We start from the raw sequence: 20,344 nt of genomic DNA on the forward strand, positions 1-20,344 counted from the left end.
GATAGACCAGACAAATATACTAACCATCAGATTGCTTACACTTGACTAAGCCACTTATCCCCTCTTCACATCTACCTTGGTCCCTTTCTCTAACCTTGTCTCCTCATAAATAAAGAACTTGTCCCTAAATACCTTCTTTGACATTGGTCCCAGTTTTTCTACATTTGTATGCAAATTTCATATTTCTGATATTGGTACCTAAGTAATCTTGCCCTTATATGGTGCTACTGATGTGGTTATCTAGATGCTGTTTTCCTTGGCAAGATTCTTCTCTCCAAAAGGTGCCAAATACTCTCCTTCAGATAGCTATGCGGTTGGCTGTTTACTGCATAACTCCTCCTAGAACACCTGTGAAAGCCATCCATCAGGGTGCTGTCTGTAGCTGTTGTCAGTTTCTCACTGTTATTTGTTATGTCCAGCAGTTTCTCATATAATGTCCAGTAGTTTCTCATGCCCTGTTCAGTTAGTTAATCCTTAGACTAAGGCCTAGTCATCTCAACACTTTAACACTTAATCTATACTAGCGTTAACATGTCTCTTACAAACCTGTTTTCGTAGAGCTCAATAAATTTATAAATAAATTTATAATACATATGTATAACATGCAGCATGATCCTGTATAGAGGAAATTTGTGATACTTTGTTGGGTGTTACTCAAAGGCATAGGGTTGATCTCCCTGTGAATTTTTATTTATATATATATATTAACTTATATATGTGCGTGTGTGTGTGTGTGTATATGAGGGCATATATTTAAAGAAACCTTCTATAAGCCAAGTAAGTTTTTTTCCTAGAAAAAAATGTTGGTAACTTTTAAATAGTCTTGAAGAAGAGATTTGCATATTGTACTGTCTACTGCTGACCCTCTTACAGATACTAGTATTTTTGTCCTCTGAACATGTAAATTATGGCACTGTGCACACTTAGTGTGTGACTGTTTTTATTACTTAGTAACAGGCCGTAATTTTTTCTAGTATTAAAGGTCTGCTTTAGTATTTCAGGTAAACTGACGCACTCTGAATTTGTCAAATATTAACTTCACCTCAGTTCTGTATTTTATTTTAAGCATTTAAGACAATTGTTGGAGAAGAAACTTTAAACCTACCTCTGTGATCTCTTAGTTAAAGTGTTTCAACAAAGATTCCTAACAAGATACCAAATACATTCCTGATACACTCACAGAAGAGGTCTGTTAGTGCATTAGACATATTCTGTGCCAATATAACCATGGGCATGTTTCTCCTTTTAGGTGATCTGTAATTCTGGTTCAGTAGAACAACAGTGAAAATACTGCTGATGAGTTTTTACATAGAATTGAATACACTTTAAGGAAAACAAAGCAAACGGCCACATTTTTATCCCAGAACTGGTGGTGTTCTCCTCACTGGTATTTATCATCATAAAGGAATTGATGATGAACTGTTGCTTATATTTGTAGATTTCAAGGCAAAATGAAAATATGAGGTTTAAACCCTCTCCTTTTAAAAATACTCATTTGCTTCTTTATTTCTTTTCATTTAAACAAAAGTGAGAGACTTTTACTACAGTAATGTATCAAACCAAATACTGTACATATATCTGGTCTGGTGCTGGAATCAGCCACAGCTAAGCTGTGCACTGAAAGTATTGACTAGTAGCTCCATACATTGATCCATTTTGCTTTTGGCATCTACACAGTGGATACAATTTTTGTTTGCCAGGGTAAGTTAGTTGTCCTTGATTTTCTGATATTTGTATTTAATTTTAAGTGCTAATTTAAAATTAGATGGCTTCTTAAATTTAGCAGTAGGGTCATGTATTGAGTGGGCAAAAAAGTGGTAGATGAACTTCATCGTAGATAAATGTTAGGAAGATAAAATAATTTAAGTCATGCTTACGTGATGCTGAGCTTTGAATGCGCAGTTACAACTCTGGAGAAGGCCCTTGGGGTCATTGCAGAGAGCTTCCTGAAATCATCAGTTCAGGGTGCAATGGCAGCCAAAAAACCCCAGTAAAATGCTATGCATGATCAGGAAAGGTACTGAGAACATGACAAAGCATGCTTTTGCCACTACACAGAATCTTGGTGCACCCCCATCTTGAGTACTGAGTGAAGTTCTGGGCTCTGCAACACAAGAAGAATGCAGTGGAATGAAGAAAGGTACAAAGAATGGCAAGTCAGTGGTTAAAGGAATGGAACAGCTATTCTGAGAGAGCTGTTTTTAAAAGGTAGGATCTCTTGAGTGAGGAGGCAAAGGCTGGAGTGGGATATGATAGACCTTTACAAAACCATGAGACCACTGACTAGGAGGAACTGTTATTCTTCAGATCCCTAGCAGTAGAACCAAGGGGCATTTAATAAGACTAATAGCAAGTAAGCTTAAAACAGGTGAGAAAGAGACCTTTTTCTTCTAATACCCAATAAAATCTTCAACTGCCGTTAGCTCTGTCTGCTGCTGTGCTTTGCATTTGAAAGACAAACCTAGTAAAAAGGTGGGCTCTGTTTCAAACAACAGAGTTCTAAACAGAGAAGATAAAATAAGGGTAAACAGGAAGGGAAGGATGAACTGCCTTCTCATTGGGCTTAGCGTGGGACAGTGTCAGAGTCCGCCTTTGGTGGAAGAAGAGGAGAATCAGCGTCTCAGAAGATTAGTGCATGAAGTGCACAAATCACTGTGTTTTTTTAAAGAGAAAGAAGAACCATTACAACAAACTTCATGAACAGCAATTGTGAAACCCAAATAATTCACATAGCAGCTACATGAACGGGCAGAAATTAAGCCCTTGTGAGTGTGTTGATCCTGAACTCATGATCTGAACCTAGTGAACTCATGTTACATTCCATTTTGGTTAGTGTGCTCAACCACAGCACCATCTCCCTTTCGTCTCCTCTCTGCTTATTCCACAGCATTACTGAAAGAGAAAGATTACATTATTGAAAATTGCTGAAATTATACGATTATGCATTGAGTAAAACTGGATGGTATGATCCCAGGGAACGGAGATTTTAATCGAAATGTTTTGGATTTTTCACATAACAATGATATACCCTTATGGCTTTATTTTCCCCTGACTGCATGTGGGGAATATTTGCCAGCTAATGTATTGTATTATTTTTTCTGCTGCTTGTTACTTATAATTATATACTTATAATTATATACTTATAATTGTGTTACACTTTTGATTATAACAGGATATTATTTTATCTTTCTGTTTAATTCGATCAGAGTTAAGAATGGTAAGCCATGAAAGGAATGCTTGAGGAGTATTCGGCCTGCAGAAATGGCATTTGCTTATGTGCCAGACCAACTAGAAAGATTCCTACATCCAGAAGTACCTCCTGGATGTAGTCTTGATGGTGTTGCCATATCCTTTGCTTCCAAACACATAAGAGGAAAGAAATATCTAAATCAGCAGCTTAATAATATGGCACTAAAGTTACTCTCCCTGTGACACAGAAGCAAAGAAAATCTTTATGATTCCCATGGAAACACTGACTGCCGTGCAATGTGTTCTGCCTGTGCAAAGTTACAGGGTTTTTTAGTACGCAGTCAATCTAGCCCTGATCAAAGTGACATTATACTGCATGAATACAGTATTTTTAAATATCATCTTAGCATCTCTGCCATACCTTTCTAAATAATTGTTAATTCTTTATGAATTTGTGCAATTTTATTCCATTGATGAGTGCTAATTTCTTATGAAGCATTTTCTTAGTTTTAAGAAAATAAAATTTGAGATCAGAATATGACCTGACTTCACACTATAAGGGGAGTAAGGCAGCAAAAAGGGCTTCTGGATTTTCTGGCACTCTATTTGAAGCATTGCAGTCCCATGAAGAGGCCCTTGTCTGGGCTGCTTTTCTCACCTAATCAGAGTTTACAAAAATCTAAGTGACAGGAATCATTTTCCTCAAATTGATGTAGCTTGATATTTGTTTATTGCTGCTGTAAATCCTGAGAAAATGCCTCCCCCCCTCATTTTTTACCTGTGACTGAAAATGCAAGCTGGCAATGTCAAGTGTCCTGATGTTTGCAAGGGGTAAAGACGTACAGGTTTCTGGTGTTTCTCACTCCTCTTAGCTTAGGTAAATTTTTTGAAGTTTCTTTCCGATTTGCTTGGCTTTAACTTGAGAAGAGAATCAGGCCTTTAGTAAGTGAAAACATTTAGTAAGTGAAAACAGAATATGTAGAGCATTAGGTTAAAAAAAATAGCAGATAGCCAGATTACAAAATTAATGGCTTTTTTCCTACTGTATATTCCTTGTCTTGCTCTTATTGATATGAATGCCCTAGGAGATGATGTACTTTATTTGTAAAACAGATGCATTCTGCAGATTGCTCAAGGAACAGCTCTAACAAGAGGAATGTAGGGGAATATACAGCAGTGTCATATAAAGGCCCTATTAATCTCTACTAAAAATCTTTCTAGGATGTCCCCTGAGTTTGATGCAAAGTGATTTTTGCTTTTCAGTTTCTGGGTTAATGACAGTAGAACAGAATAGAAGCAGAACAAAGCAGATGTCTTGTTGCCTTTCAACAGTTAAATTTTTCCTGCCCAGACTAAAGCATCTGCTCAATGTAATCCTTCATGTATCAAACTGCAATGATATTAATCGCAATATTCTACTGGAAAAAGTGAGCTTTGTAAATCGTTTTTTCCTACAGTCAGATACACTTGTGCACAGCATATTTACTTCTGTTCCTCAGCTGGGCTTTTCAAATTTGTTTCAGCAAAGCTGTTAGAGAGGCAGTAAGGCAGCTTTCAAGGACTTTCAAGAAGTCCGTTCTAGCTAAATCATCTTAGACATGATAGATGTACCTCATTCAATGCTCTTGAATGATAAACAATGCAGTTCCAGAGTAAAAAAATGAAGTTGCTGTGAAAATAGTTTTAACTGGCAAACTTAGGCTCTGGTATTCTTAGTATTGTCACTAGGAAGCTCTGTTCCTTAAACCTAAGATTTAGTAGTCATTAAAACTGCATAATGAACATCTGCTTTATATGGAAACATCAGATGTGTAGCTTTATTAGCCTTTGAGCTGTTGAAGCTTTCCTTCCATGAGAAAAAAATAAAAATTTAATCTGTGACCTTTCCTGCACAAAAATGTCTATTTTCTTAACCCTAGAACATTCTCTGGAGTCTTGTATTAAGGCAGAAATGTGGGGCTTAGCTCGTAATGTGAGCCATGACTTGAAGGAATGTTGCAAAGACCCACTCAGTATACTTTTATCTCTTATTAGGAAAATTGCTGCTTATGATGAAGAAATTCAACACCTCTATGAAGAAATGGAACAGCAAATCCAAAAGGAGAAAGAGCAGTTTCTCTTGAAAGTGAGTGTCTCTTTGTTATTGCGGGCATGGATTCGGCTCCCACTTCCAGTGGTTTTATACTCATTCTGGGTGTGAAATGAAAGCCCACAAAATGTGTTTCACAACAGAATAAGAAAAAACATAATTTGCCTCAGTGCTGCTTTTGTACTGCTCCAGGCTCTGCAGCTTCAAACTAAGTGACTTGTTGGATGAGAGGAGCATCAATGTCCTGTGCTCAGTGGTTGGCATAGAGTAGCAGCTGGCATTCTTTTGAAAGTCAGCTGAACTACAGCCTCGTTGTATTATCGATGCTACTATAGGTCCAACTTCTGGTCACAATTAGGAAAAATGCTCTTTGAGGTTCAGAGCAACACTAATCTTGTTAAGTTCTGCAGTCTCTGCTTTTGAGGAGGGGATAAGTTCTCACTGAAGTGCAACAATAGAGATAAATCAAGTGATGGTAATTTATGAAACCACCACAGCTATTTGCAAAATAAACATAGGTCAGATTCTTTTGTCACTGCCATGGTGTTTCCAGAACACCTGACAATGAATTCCCTTTTCTTACAAAGTCTCCTTTAAATCTCCTCTGCTGCTTTTATAGTCAGTTCTTCGGATTTGTCTGTCCTGTTTTTTTTCTCCTAAAACAAGGAAACTAACAAGAACTCCAAGTATGCTCTAGGAAAGAGTAATCGTAGAATCATTTAGGTGGGAAGGCACCTATGTTGCTAACTTTCAAACTAGATCAGGTTGCTCAGGGACTTTTCCAATTGAGTTTGGAGTATGCAAATGATGGAGATTCCACAGCTTCTCTGGGTGGCCTGGGACAACCAATCATGAGCTACAGGCTCATGCCTTTTTGTTGTCTTGAAAGCAGTCGTATAAAGGAAACCAATATATGGTTTCAAACAACATACGGTACACAAAATGTTGCCAAAACTAGTGGATATTCATCAATTATTGCCTCTGTTCTCAATCACATATGATATCTAAAAAATCCTTTTGTGATCCAAATATATGAAGTATTTTTTGTTTCCTGACATAAAGCGTGTTAGAGCAAAAAGAGCCTTAATCAGCTGTCTAAGGAATCCATCTTTTCACTTACCTCACAGGGTAGTGAACCTGATTAATAAATTTAAAGTTTTTTCCATTCCAAGCTGAGAGCAGTTTTTAGTGGTGGATGAGATGAACCCTTTATATAAAGTTTATATATCAGCTGAAGGATAAAAAGTATTTGCAACTTTGCCTGACAGCAGTTGTTGTGGAAGAAATGGTTTATATGCTCTTAATAGCCCACAACTGAGGTTGTATTGCAAATCCTAAAACAACAGAGACTTTTCCATAAGCAATGATTGTTGGATCTCCTAATTAGTTGTATATTTGAGGTAAAGCCATTTCTTTCAAGCTTTTTCATTAAAGCTTCCCACTGCAACTATTTACAGCTTAGTCAGCATTCACACTAATGGTTGTCAGGCAGTCAAGAAGTATTGTTTCTCCACATGACTAATTTGGGATTTGGGGAGATCTGACTGTTAAATTCTTTCTCTAATGCAAAGTTTCACAAAGACTTTACAGCCTGGAGAGATGCATTGATACCATATAAAAGGGAAATTATTATGACTTGAATGAAGAGCATTTACATTTAAAGAAATCGGTAAGATGCAAATAAGTACAAATTGTAGCTATTTACAATACTTAATACCCTGCTGACTGAAGGCTGTACAAAAGGGGCAGTTAGTCTGTCTTTTTCTCTTGGATATATGTTCTTCCACATAAGTAGCCAGTTAACATGCATTTGATTACCCCATTGTGTGTACTGCTAAAGGGAAAAAGCATGTAGGAACGACTGCTGTCTTGAGGGAATTTTTATTTTTGTTTAGAGGCATTTTCCTGGGGATCTTAGAGAGTAGAAGCCTATTGTGGAGGAATAGGATAGATTCTCAGCTGATATGAACTGCTGGAACCTGATTTTACTCAGGAGAGGTCTGACAATTTGTCTCAGCTGAGGAGTGTCTGAAGGAGTAATCCCAAATAGGATTGGGAGTTCCCAGTGTTTGCAGGATACTTAGATAGTGGACAGATTGATATAATTGAATGGCAGAGCCTGAAGCCCAGATCGCTTGCTTATACTGATGGAACATCTGTGACAAATTCTTGTTAGTGATGGATTTTAAAGGTAGCAGGTATTGTTTCTTTTACTTCAACCTGACTTGCTGTGCTGTGTGTCAGTAGCCTGTATATCCCATGTCAATCCTGATATCTGGTATGTGAGTTACAGTATGACTCCATAATAATTTAAATTTGTCCAGGTTGTTTCCATCAGTGCATTCTCATCACTTCTCTGTGCCAGTAGTTGTCTGGTTCAGGAAACCAAATGTGCAGAAAGCTATTCGCATTTTTGCTTTTTTTTTTTCTGCTTGTTTAGTTAGCTCTCTGAAACAGCTCGCTGCTGCAACAGATGAGCATGAATGCTAGTGTATAAGAGGATGAGGGTATGTGTAGCTGGAAATGGGAGGATGCATCCTAGCTCTATTGGTTTAGGTTGGTTAAGATCCTAAGGCTCGTGTCTAAGCTAGAAGAGTTCTGCCTCCACTTTGTAGACTTGATGCCTACTCATGTGCAATCAGCACATCCTGTAGCAACTGCAGTCATTGAAGTTGCTGGACTACACCAGTTTACAGAAGCTCAGAGGCTGGATTCATGAGTAATACCATCCCTAAATAGAGTTCTATCAGTAGCTCATTATGTTCACTGTGAAAAGCTTGCCTATTATTTTCATGCCTGATTCCTTATGTCTCCTCCTGCTGATGAAATTGTGCTGTTCTGTTAATATATTTCCTCTTTGAATTTTACAGGACACAGAGAGGTTTCAGTCCTACAGTCAAGAGCTGGAGTGCAAGCTCCTGTCAAAAGAACAAGAGCTGGAACAATTGGTTCAAAAACAGAAAAGGGTATTAACTGATATCCTTCAGAGTTAAAAAATAGATCATTTTTATTTGTTCATATGATTTTATTTAGGTACTATTTTAGGTCCCAAAAATGCAAGTTGGTGTGATGTGGTTCTGCCAAACTGTGACCCTCTGTTGCTTTTGTGTCATGAGTGTAGATACCTGAATGCATTTAAAAGTGGTAGACTTCTATGCATGTGCTTAAGAAAAATGTTACCCTCTATTTCTAAAGCAGTTTTCCTTTTATATGATAAAATGACAAAAAAATGCTCCAGGTATTCTTCCTGGGTACTAGGTTAATTTTATGAAAATGTAGCAGAATTCCACTGCCTTCAATGTGCTAGGAACTGGCTTAATGCCCAGACAGCTCAAGAGCAGAGAACAATGCTTTGGGTCTTATAGTGTACACCTTTGCTCAAAGCTTGTACCAACTACTCATTTACTTGTTTTGGATGATTCAGCACTATGAACTTGAAATGCTTCCTCCTGAACAACCTGCTCCTGATACATCTCTCTGTGATAACGGTTTTATAGCAGTGCATGGTTCTCTTGCATGGTAACAGCTTGTCAAGTTCCCATATTAAAGCCTGATGTGTTTTACTTCTTAAAATGCATGACCTGCTTGGGGAAGCAAAGTATTTCTGCATGTGTGAACTTGCTGTAAAGTGTCTCCAAGGTCAGTGCATGAAAGACTAGCAATAGGGAAAGGGGGTAGCACTGGACTGAAATGGAATGCTGTGAAACCAACTCCCTCTGTAGAATATGAATATAAAATACGTGTAAACTTTCTTTTCCTGGCAGCAGTGCTTGGGAGTGCTAGTCCTGGGAAGCAGGAGAGAAGTAAGAGGAGAAGGGAAGGAAGAGGAAAAAGAACTTTGAGGGCAGTTTCCTAGTTGTGTGTAGTTTTTTAGATCCTCTTCTGAGGAATGAATCCAGGTGCTGCTGAAGCTGATGGGAATTGTAGGATTGTACTTTAGTAAGAGGGGTGGCAAACGTCTAGCTTACTATAATTATGCAAGTTAGCTGATGAGGATATAAGACTGAGTATGAAAGGCCATTACATAATTGAAATCAACTGCATGATGTTAATTACCTTTGTTCAGTACAACTGTGAGTCGGAATAGATGTGGTTTTATGGAGGCTGTTTACCACATTGCAGCACTGTAGTGAAATAATCTATACTTTGAAGATATTTGTGGGGGCACACAAATCAGGTGTTTTTAGCCTGAAGCTAACTGCAAAAGTATAAGAAACTATTTATCATAATTTTGTAATGATTATATTTTAATATTCTCCTTTTTTGTTTTTGTTTGTTTGTCTGTTTGTTTTTAAAGCTGTGCTTAAAACTTAGTTATCAACCAGTAGTTCTGTAAAACCCTTTTCCTGTGGTTCTCTAAAATATGTGTTCTAAACTTGGTATAAAAACCACAGAAGCTATTGAAAGGCTTACGCTCATTTTTAAGCCTGGTCTAATCAAGTAATACAGGCAGCAGTTTTTTCTTATGATTATTGTCTACATTGCCTATTGTCTGCTATTGCCTATCTTGGAGAACATAGAATCATAGAATCATCAGGTTGGAAAAGACCTTTAAGGTCATGAAGTCCAACCGCTAACGTAACACTGCCAAGTCGACCACTAAACCATGTCCCTACGGACCACATCTACATGTCTTTTAAATACCTCCAGGGATGGTGACTCAACCATAAAACAATGTCTGTGTTATTTTTATTAGTATTATTCTTTATTTAATTTTATATTTTCCTTTTCTATTCATTGCGTTGTTTATTATTAATAGTATTACAGTGTTTTCTATTTTATTTGTAATTTCTATTTATCATTTCCCCTATCCCTTATGAATTTGCGTGAGTCTCGACAAGGGTGCTTTTTGAAGGACAGGATCTTCACAGTACCATAAAAATTAAGCTATCCCATTTTATTTTTATTGAAAGGAAGCTGTGCTGGACAAATGGAATTCGCTGCTTCTAATGATGTGATGAGTGAGATAATTTTATTCAAATGATTGATGGCATTTGAAACTTGTCATTCAGCCAGCTGATTGGTACCCATTGTCAATCTTATACACAATATTTGATTTCTTTTTTTCTGGTATAGCAGCCTAACCTGTTTGTTTGAATGCTTAACTCAGTGTAGTTACAGGCAGTGTTTTGTACATATATTTTTCTAATTCCTTAGGAACATCTCTGAGAGTGACTCGCATCTTTCCTCAGATCTGTTTTTATAATACTATATGTAATATTATAACCCCACTCTTCATTCACTTAGATATCAATGTGTGCTAGGTTAGCTTCCACCTGTCTAATGCTTGCTGTATCCAGAGTGCTCTGTCACTTTCGCCACCTCCTCTTGCATGGAAATATACTTTGATAATTAAATCTATTCTTGCAGATGGTAATGGTGGCTTGGTTTAATTACAACTTCCATGCTTGATTATATGAGAGAACCTCTTGGGAGTAATACAAATGCTTTTTTCCAAACTTCATTAATAATTTTTTTTTTTAAATACAATGTAATTATTCCTGTGTTGGAAATTATTATAAAAAATGTGAAAGGGAACTTTTAGACAAGACGAGATCAGTGTTGTTTCTGCTGATTTAGCCAGAGGGAGTCTCCCTTATGAGGGTCTTCTGCCTATTTTCACTGAAATACTGATCTGATTCCATGTTGACTGGCCTTCTGTAGGCCAGGGTTCCTTTGGCTAGACCTTTTTGCTGCCTACCATGATCTTAAATTGTCAGCTTGCTCTACATAGCTTAGATAAAGCACAAGGTATTCTCAATAGTGTTCCTCAAGGGATGTGTGATGGCATGTCTCAGAAGGAGGCACTGGGGATAGAGGATATCCAGCATAACATCTAGGGCACAGAATCTTGTATTAGGGGAAGAAAGTAGGTGTGGACCAGGTAAAATGCAGGAGAGTTACTGGGCTTCTCACATAAAATGATGCATTCTGTGCTGATGACAGTCACTAAAGAGCATGATCTTGGGATTCTGAGTGAGAGATCCATGAGAACACAGATCAGTAGCACTCAAAAATGCAAATCAAATTATAGGATTGTTAAGAAAGGCATAAAGAACAAAATAATCCCCAGCCTTATAACACTGCATAAATGTTTCGTCTTTCACATGCACCTGAAATAAATAGGAAAAAAAAAAAGAGAAAAAATAGAGAAAGGATGCTGAGCTAAGAACAAGAGAGTGCATGGAGAGTGCTTAATGTATATGTCCTTGAGGGACAGCAATAGCTGTCCTCAGCAACAGTTTGTTTATATTGGACAATCCCAGTTCTTTATTAGATTTTAAACTAGTGAGTTTTTCCTCCCATTTTTGTCAAAAAAAAGAGAATATGCACCATCATCTACTGTGTCTCTGCTTGACCTGTGGTAATTGGTTAATTCTCTCTGCTTCCTGGATTTTCTTAGACACGACTGTGGGCCATGAGTCTTTCCCAATCAATTTTCATGTACTTGATGTCCATGGGAGACAATTTGCAACTCCAATAAGCAGTTCGAGCCTATAGGGCCTATGCCATTCTATACCAGCTGAACATCCACCTAATGAGTTATTCCACTGTATTAGGAGTTGTTTAAATGAATGCTTTAAAAGTAGTGTTTGGCATGACTTAAAGGATTGTATAGATATGGTGAAAGGAAGGAGCTCTGTATTGCTGTGAAATAACCCTTTCTCCTCTTCTTGTGTCCTGGGGTTTAAATATTATGAGCATCTGCTATTGAGTATAGTTTCAACATAATTGTTTTTCTCACAAGAGTAAGCACTAGGATTTGTAGCAATTATTTCTAACATCAGTACTTATGATTCTGGGAGCTGATGATGGCTACCATTGCAGTTACATTTCCAGGCCAGTCTCTAAGTTCTCAGATGGCCATAGTATTCTGTAACTGGGATTTCTGCCTGCAATTTGTTGCTTTTAAGCTTTTTGAGAGTTCATCTTTGTGTGATCACTTTTTGCTTCTCCCAAAACCACTCCTCTGGATAAGAACGTCTTGTCTTCTAGTACCTGAAGCATCTAGTCTTCTACTTAGAATAGATAACGTCATTCTGTCAAGGAATGGAAGCAATACTCAGGAACTGAAGTGATCTATCAATGTAAACCAACATTGCTCAGCAGTAATTTGATGCCCAGCTAGTCAGCATTCCATATGAACTGTGAGCCTGCTGAGGCTACAGTTCCGCAAATATGTTAAGCTGGTGCTGCTGCTGAGATAAGTGCTCCCACTCTACTCTTGTTCCTGACCTTTCATAATCCCAGCTAGAAAGTATTTTCTGCTTTTGTTTTGAGCCTGGGCCTTAAGGTTGCATTCAAAACCAAGACTAGAACAACAGCAGTGTTGTGGAGAGTGAACAGACTGGCAGAGCTGGACAGATTTTGGTTTGGGTGAGCTCTGCTTCTTGGGATGAGCAAAATGAGAGTTCCTCCATTGTGTCTCAGGTCTGAAGGATTGAACTGGTATCACTGTAATGCTCCTAGTACATTTTACATCCATTAAAATGCATACAGAAAAAAAATAAAATAAATTAAAAAAAAAAAAAGCTTTTATATCTTCAGGTCAGCTGTGCCTTCCCTAATATGAAGTGGACTAATTTTAGTCTACTTAACTTTTGCTCTGTCATCTTAATTTGCTCAGTTAGCCACGGGGAAGCTGGTGGAACTTCTTTACATACCAGAAACCACTGTCATCTGCTGTTACCTCTTTCACAGGGAAGGTGTATCTTTCCTTTGTATATACTTTGGAGAGTGAATGTAAAAGTGAATAAAAATCTCTAATTCACAGTTCTTGGCAGACTTAGCTGAGATGGCAGGAAGGTTACTGCTTGTTGATGTTACTGGGGATGGGAAGGTTTATCAGCTACCAGATTTTAGGCAGCTAACAGTTAGTTATCAGTTAGTTTATCAGCTAACAGTTTTTAGGCAGAACTCTGAATTGTTCTGTGTAGGCCTTGTCACTGTGGAAATTGTTTAAAATAGCAGTTGTAAATATCAACTAAGTATTGCTACTCTGCTCTGTAAACACCTATTGTGTGGCTTGTCCTGGTGCATTTTTGAACTGGATGAAATTCAATCATAGAGTGGAATAGCTTTGTTTTTGTGTAACATAATTATGTTTGAATGCAGAGCAGTGGAAGAGCACCATGTGTGTTTTATTCATATGTTGGCTTTGACAGAAGTAGCTTCCCTATTCAACTAATTCTAAGACTTGAATTGAAAGCCTCAAAACCAAGATGCCTCACTTAGTTATGCTACTTTCTGTTCTCTTTTATTCCATCCCAGTTAGAGCAGCAATGTACAGAACTTCTCAGTGGCAAAGAAGAAACCAAAGTAGAGAACACCAAGCTGAAGTTGACTAACCAGGAGCTGCTGAGAGACCTGGAGAGAACATCTCACGAACTATGCCTGGCTCAACAACAGTTACAGGTGCTTCAGGAGGAGGCGTCAAGACTACATGAGGAGAAGGAAATGTAAGTCTCCAGCTGCAGTGGTTCTAGTGCATTTGCTTAGCGTGCCAGTGAGCCTCCTTCTCAGGGTATTCAGTGCTGTGATTTAAATTTGTGTCATAAGCAGAAACCACTAGCAAAGCCAAGTGCAGTTCTAGTCATTTTTCTCCAAGTAATTCAGCATGTTTTCTGTAGCATATCTGGCTTCTACAGAATCTTTTGCTACTTCTTCAAAACGTCGGTGCTCGCCCACCCCTCCATTTGTTGAGGGTGTTTGGAATTAAGTCAGTTTCATTGGTTAAAAAGTATGTCTTAGTTTTGAAATACCAGTGGGATTCCTTACAGAAATTACAGTTGTGGCACATGTTACTCCATCCTCCTCAAAGCTAAGTCTATCTGCAGCTTGCTTCTCAGAATGTACTCTGGCTATGAGACAGCTACAATGTGCTTCTTTTCTTCATCAAAAGCAAGTCTAGTACATCATTTCTGACCAACAATCCCGACCAGCAAGATAAAATGTAGCTTATGCAGCTAGATCACAATTCAGAGAAGGCCTTATGGCCTTGGGGTTCATTTTGGCGTTTCCGGTTCAAATGTTTTGGATTTCAGATTCTGACTCTGAATTAAAAAAATGTTTTTCAAGAAAGAATATTTACAATTGATATTTTGAGGGATAGAAATGGTCTTTAAGTGACAAATCAATCTACCTGTCTTGCTTCAGCCTTCTGCACAAAGCAAAAGTTACATTACCCTGAAGCTGTAATTGGTAAAAATGTTCCCTGAAGTCCATTTAATAGAAGATAGTTTTTAAAAAATGCTCAGGGATCTATAAAACCCTTTTGTTGCCAATGAAGAGCACATGGATGCCAGACTGTGGTGCATATCTTGCCAGACTCTATACATTTCAGCAATGAAATACGTAACTCAGAGCTGTGGCTGTTTCAAGATAGAGCAGAATATTAGATCAAATGTCATATTCTTTTTCTGTTAAGCTTTGTGCCAAACTCTACTTAGTTATTACTAATCTAATTCTTCTTGAAGGTATAAATAATGAACTTTGTTGATAAATGATTGTTAAAGAACGGCCACTGTGTTTAGAACACTTAATTTTAGGTTTGCATGTTTGATGTGTGTTTTGGAAGTAGACAGTAGAAATATTCCTCCTCAAGGTGGTTTGTTTCCTCTTTGAGGCCTCTCTTTTCAGATCCAGAGCAAAGACTGTGGAATGATCTGTTTTTAAAGCTACAGAGGAAATCTGCCCAGTGGTCAGACTGCTGAATAATACTACTGCATTTACAAAGCACTGTGGATTCAATAGTGTTTTATGGAATTAGAGCTCAGCCCTACTCAACTGCACCTGCAGTGTTGCTTTAAACAACTGTATCAGTCTGGTAAGACCTGAGCTGTTGAAGCAGGTGTAATGTTCAGACTGTGCACAGGAAGAACTTGAGGCTTCGCTGAAAGGCAAAAAACGTTTAAGGCCAGACACCAAGTTGCATTAAGTCAAAGTAAATGGTGTAAATCTAGTGTAAAAATCCGAGACGCTGTGTCCAATGTTTAAGGCTGCATAACTGTTAAAGTCAGGAACTGAAAAGAAATTGTAGGGAATATAGATGTGTGAGCCTGACATATGGTTCTAGCAGCAAGATAAACTCTAATTTTGGTTAAAATGTTACATGGTCTTTAGTGGCCATGAGTGAGAAGGATTTCAGCAGTATGTCTTCTCTGAATGATGCAAGTGCCAATATCAGTGTATATTAAGCTCTCTGGATGAAGAATCATAAAGCTGTGATTTTTTAAAAAAGAACCTCTACTCCTTCCTCTGCTAACTCAAATTGCTGTGTTACTGTGGGCCTTATACTGAATAAACTTTTTTAAAATTAGTAACCATTCATGCAGAATAAAGTCTACAGGTTTGGAGAAGCTAAAGTCCCAAATGTGGATACTCCTAGGGGGAAGCATTTTAGCAGTGTTGTTACCATGGTTAGAACAATTTTATTTATTTATTTTCATTACAGGGAGGTGTACCGAGTGACAGAAACCTTACAGAGAGAGAAGTCAGGACTTCTGAAGCAGCTGGATTTTTTCAGGTAATGCAGACCTTACATTCAAGGACTTCTTGCATCATTCTAAAGAGATACATTAAAGGATGAAATTATGTTGGGATATGTACTGGGTGTAGGTGTCCGGATGTTGGCAGCGGGGCACCACAGGGGCAGGCCTCTGTGCCAGAGAGGCCGGGGCTGCCCCATGCCAGACACAGCCAGTTCCAGCCGGCTCCAGCAGATCCACCACAGGGCACAACTGAGCCACTCAGCCAAGATGGTGGTGCCTCTGGGAAAGCGTGTGTAAGAAAGGGTAGAAAACACTGTGCAGCAGTTGAGAGAGAGGAGTAAGAAAAAAATGTGTGAGAAACAGTCCTAAAGACACCCAGGTCAGTGGAGGAGGAGGGGGAGAAGGTGCTTCAGGCGCTGCAGCAGAGATTCTCCTGCAGCCTGCGCAGAGTCCACACAGGAGCAGGCTCCTGGCAGGAGCTACAGCCCATTGAGAGGAACTCATGCAGGAGCAGGTCTTCTGGCAGGAACTGCGGCCCATGGGGGACCCACACTGGAGCAGTCTGTTCCTGAAGGACTGTGCCCCATGGAAAGGATCCATGCTGGAGCAGTTTGTGAAGGACCATAACCTGTGGGAGGGAACCCACACTGGAGCAAGGGAAAAGTGTGAGGAGGAAGGAGCAGAAGAGAGGAGCTTTTATGGACTGACCACAACCCCCCATTCCCCATCCCCCTGTACTGCTTGGGGTTGGGAAGGAGGTAGAAGAGTTGAGAGTGCAGGAATGAAGTTGAGCCTGGGAGGAAGGGGAGGTGGGGAGAAGGTGATTTTGATTTTTGTCTTTGCTTCTCATTATCCTACAGCTGAGTCTGTTTTGTCTGTGATGGTAGTAGGGAAGCAATGTTCCTGTCTTTATCTAGACCCACAGGATTTTCCATCTTATTTTCTTCCCCTGTCCTGTTGAGTAGGGGGAGTGAGAGAGCGGCTGGGTGTGTTTCTGGCAGCCAGCCAAGGTCAACCCAACACAGGATAATGACACAGAAGACAGCAAAAATGGTTATAAAAGGCAATATGACTTTTGTAAGCCCCATTCTTGCACACAGTAGAAGGCAGTACGCATGAAAGATTTGCTTTGTTTTGGCAATTTGGTATTGTAGGACAATCATCTCCATTCCAAAAGTCAAATGTAAAACAAAACAATGGTGAACTGTTCTAAGCTGGTTCCGTGGTAGAAGCCTGGCCACAGGAGACTTGAAGCTTACTAAAAGGCTCTGTTGTTTCTAAAGTGATGGGAGTACAAACAAAATGAAGATTCCTTCCCCCAAATATTTTTTGTAAAATTATATCAAAATATAGTTAGCAAATTTTCTCTGTAATATTTCTGTATTGATAGACTGCAAAGTTTGGAATTATGTTCAGACAATTGTAACCCTCTTTTTAATGTGCAGCAATGCTAGTTTTTATTTGCTCAATAAGTTTGCATGGGCTATAGATTGTACTGGCCTGTAGGCCTTCATTCACTGCATTTCCTTCAGGAGGCCTCATTTTAAAGTTACCTAAAAAGCTTCTGTGCTTGAGGAAAGGCTGTTACTTTGCAGTGTGTTTCCCGTAGGCCACTCCATGTGGTGTGATTTTGCCTGCTACTGGTAACGGGGCCATAGATAGAAACATCTGACAGCAGAGGTTGTTTTCTGTTCACTAAGGCTGTAATGGCTGCTTAGTCTCTTTTGTGGCCAGGCCAGCAACATATGGAGACGCTGACTGATGTACTAAGCAGGTGTGTTGTCAGATCTGATCAGAGTTGGCTGATTGCCTGGAGTCTTCGTTTCTTGACATTTTCATCTCTTCTGCATAATGAATGGAAGACGGATGTTTTCCTAGGGAGACTTTTCCATGGCAGCCACAACTGTAGCCATCACAGGGACATAACTGGCCTTCACAGGTGTCACCAGATGAATAGAGATGGTGTTCATTACACCCTCTCCACATTAAGAAGTTATCTTTACTGTGAAAAGCTTTAAACATTCTATTTTAGAGTAAGTGAAGGCACATTGACCAGAAGTGATTTCTACGTGTTAAGGCATTTGTTTTGATAAGCTATGGAATGAGGGCCAGATGCTAGCTAGCTTTAATCAGCATAGCACTACTGGAGATTCAGTGGCCCAGACAGGGAGCTGGCTGTGGTGAGAGTATAAATAAAGCACAATCAAGGGTGGAGATACGCCAAATTAAAGTGCATTTGTCTTGCCTTTTACACTGCCAACTGTCCAGTCTGTTAGTGTTGAGTATTAAAATCAGCAGTTGTAAATACTTGGCCTCAGTGTTTCTTTTCTTTGTGTTTTCTTTGCAGGGAGAGGAACAAACATCTCAAAGATGAACGTGACGTATTTTTACAGGTAAACAACTATTATTTTCAAACCCAATGTTGAGCAAACACATATCAGAACAGCCTCAAAAGAAGGGTATGAGAAGGCTATGCAGGAGACAGACTCTTGTGCTACGTAAATCTTGCCCCATTCTTAATTTATATTGTCTTTTTGCTCACTTGAGAATAAGATTTTTAAGTTTGCTATACAAATTTAAGAGCTACATTTTTAGAATTATAAAGTTGGAGCTTCCTTGAGGGAGATGAATGTGTTTTATAAAAAGCTAAGGATGCAATCATGATAGGACAAAATAACCTAAAAATTGAACAATTTAATTGTGTTAATCTTTTCAGTCAAGAGTAGCTAATATCCTGAAATGTTTATACAACAGTACAATATCTGAGTACCTGAATCAGTACCTGAATACTGGTACTAGGTAAGAGCAGATCACATTAACTTTTTATCCAGCAGCAGAGAATGGGCCCCTGAGAAGTTCCAGAAGTCCCCTGGCTTAAGGAGACTAAGGCCACTTAGTTTACACTTGTTTGTGTTCTTATTCCTACAAGAAGCTGCTAGTGTAAATCACCATATATCTATTGACTTCTTTTCATGACATGCTGTTTTATTGTGGTCCACTTAGTTTACAAAGGAAATGAATTCTTGCAGGATCTGGAGTTTCCATGTTCTGATTGTTTATCAATCAGGATTTTGAAGCATTTATACCTCTAGACTTTTTTCTACAATTTTTTCTTTCATATTCATTGCATTATTTAAGCGTTAGGAATAAAGGCAGTTAACCATAATGAACAACAGGAGTAAATTAGCAAGAAGTATTCTGTATTTCTGCAGAAATGCAAAACAAGTGTTCCAAAAGCCAGCTGGAAGCAAAGATCAGGGTCTGTCATTGGGAAATACATGGAGAGCAAGATGCTGCCTAACAGGTAAGAACTTTTTTTCATGTGTTCCCTGTTTTAGTACAATAAGGCAAATGAAGAGGCAAATTTTCACATAAAACAAGTGTACTGTCTGCAAAGGCAAGAGACTTCCCCATCGTGGATGAGTATATGCTGGGAGGCAGAAAAGCTTGCCCATTAACCTATGTTGATGTGGTACAATGTCCTTGGTAACTCCCTGGAAGAGTATACCTCCTTCCCTCTCATTGTAGAGGACAGCAGTCCTGTTGTAAAGTATGGGATGTGGAACTAGTAAAACATGTAGAATTTAATTCTCAACTGTGTGGTAGTAAACTTGAAATCAGCAGGAACAAGATGGTGATCTCAGTGAAACACTAGCATGTTTCCTTTGAGACAAGAGGAGCTGGAAAGAAGACTAGTATTTCACTTTGAAATAGCAGCTAAGACAATGTCCCTGAAGGTACAGGGCCATGAAGTGTAAGCAGGGAAAGCTTTCAGAGACACAGTGTAGTAAGTTCAGTACTGAGAAGTGGAGCATAATTGGCAACAGCAATTATGGCACAAAAATAACAGAAAAATTTAGGTGGAAACAACCTCTGATGTCGCTAGTCCAGTCTCCTGCTCAAACAGGGGTGACTCTAAAACTAGATAAGGTTGCTCAGGGCCTTGTTCAGTTGAGTTTTTGAACATCTGGATGGAGGTCCCACAGCCTTTTTGGGCACATGTTCCCTTGCTGCACCAGCCTCATTGCTGTGGTTTAACCCAGCAGGCAGCTAAACACCACACAGCCATTCGCTCACTCCCTCCCCAGTGGGATGAAGGAGAGAATCGGAAACAGAGGGAAAAAAAAAATTGTGGGTTGAGATAGAGAGTTTAATGGAACAGAAAAGGAAGGGATAATAATAATAATAATAATAATAATAATAATAATAATAATAATAATAATAATAATATAATTACTATAATATATAATATATTATAATATAATATTATAATATATTATTATATATTATATATTATATAATAATTATATTATTAATAGTATTAATATAATTTATTATTATTATTATTATTATTATTATTATTATTATTATTATTATTATTATTATTATTATTATTATTATTGGTAAAAGAATATACAAAAATAAGTGATATACAATGCAATTGCTCACCACCCACCAACCAATGCCCAGCCAGTTCCCGAGCAGTGGTCGCTGACCCCCTGGCCAACTCCTCCCAGTTTATATACTGAGCATGATGTCATGTGGAATGGAATATTCCTTTGGCCAGTTTGGATCA

The 20,344-nt window shown here is 38.5% G+C and overlaps 1 protein-coding gene across 2 annotated transcripts in view; it reads left to right on the top strand.

The window, feature by feature from the left end:
• CRACR2A (calcium release activated channel regulator 2A) overlaps nt 1-20,344 on the top strand; it is a 64,680-nt gene that overhangs the window by 26,607 nt on the left and 17,729 nt on the right. For both annotated transcript variants that reach the window (XR_015706461.1, XM_009474072.2), the window contains exons 6-11: nt 5,224-5,314; nt 8,149-8,244; nt 13,550-13,737; nt 15,732-15,803; nt 18,116-18,161; nt 18,981-19,072. Coding sequence is in view for 1 of the 2 variants with exons in the window: in XM_009474072.2 (XP_009472347.2) it covers nt 5,224-5,314; nt 8,149-8,244; nt 13,550-13,737; nt 15,732-15,803; nt 18,116-18,161; nt 18,981-19,072 (585 nt within the window). In the remaining variant the exon portion in view is untranslated. The remainder of the gene's footprint in view (nt 1-5,223; nt 5,315-8,148; nt 8,245-13,549; nt 13,738-15,731; nt 15,804-18,115; nt 18,162-18,980; nt 19,073-20,344) is intronic.

This window comes from Nipponia nippon, unplaced genomic scaffold (genome assembly GCF_047370975.1).
Source record: "Nipponia nippon isolate SJK-2023a ecotype South Korea unplaced genomic scaffold, ASM4737097v1 scaffold_3, whole genome shotgun sequence".
NCBI classification, from domain to species: domain Eukaryota; kingdom Metazoa; phylum Chordata; class Aves; order Pelecaniformes; family Threskiornithidae; genus Nipponia; species Nipponia nippon.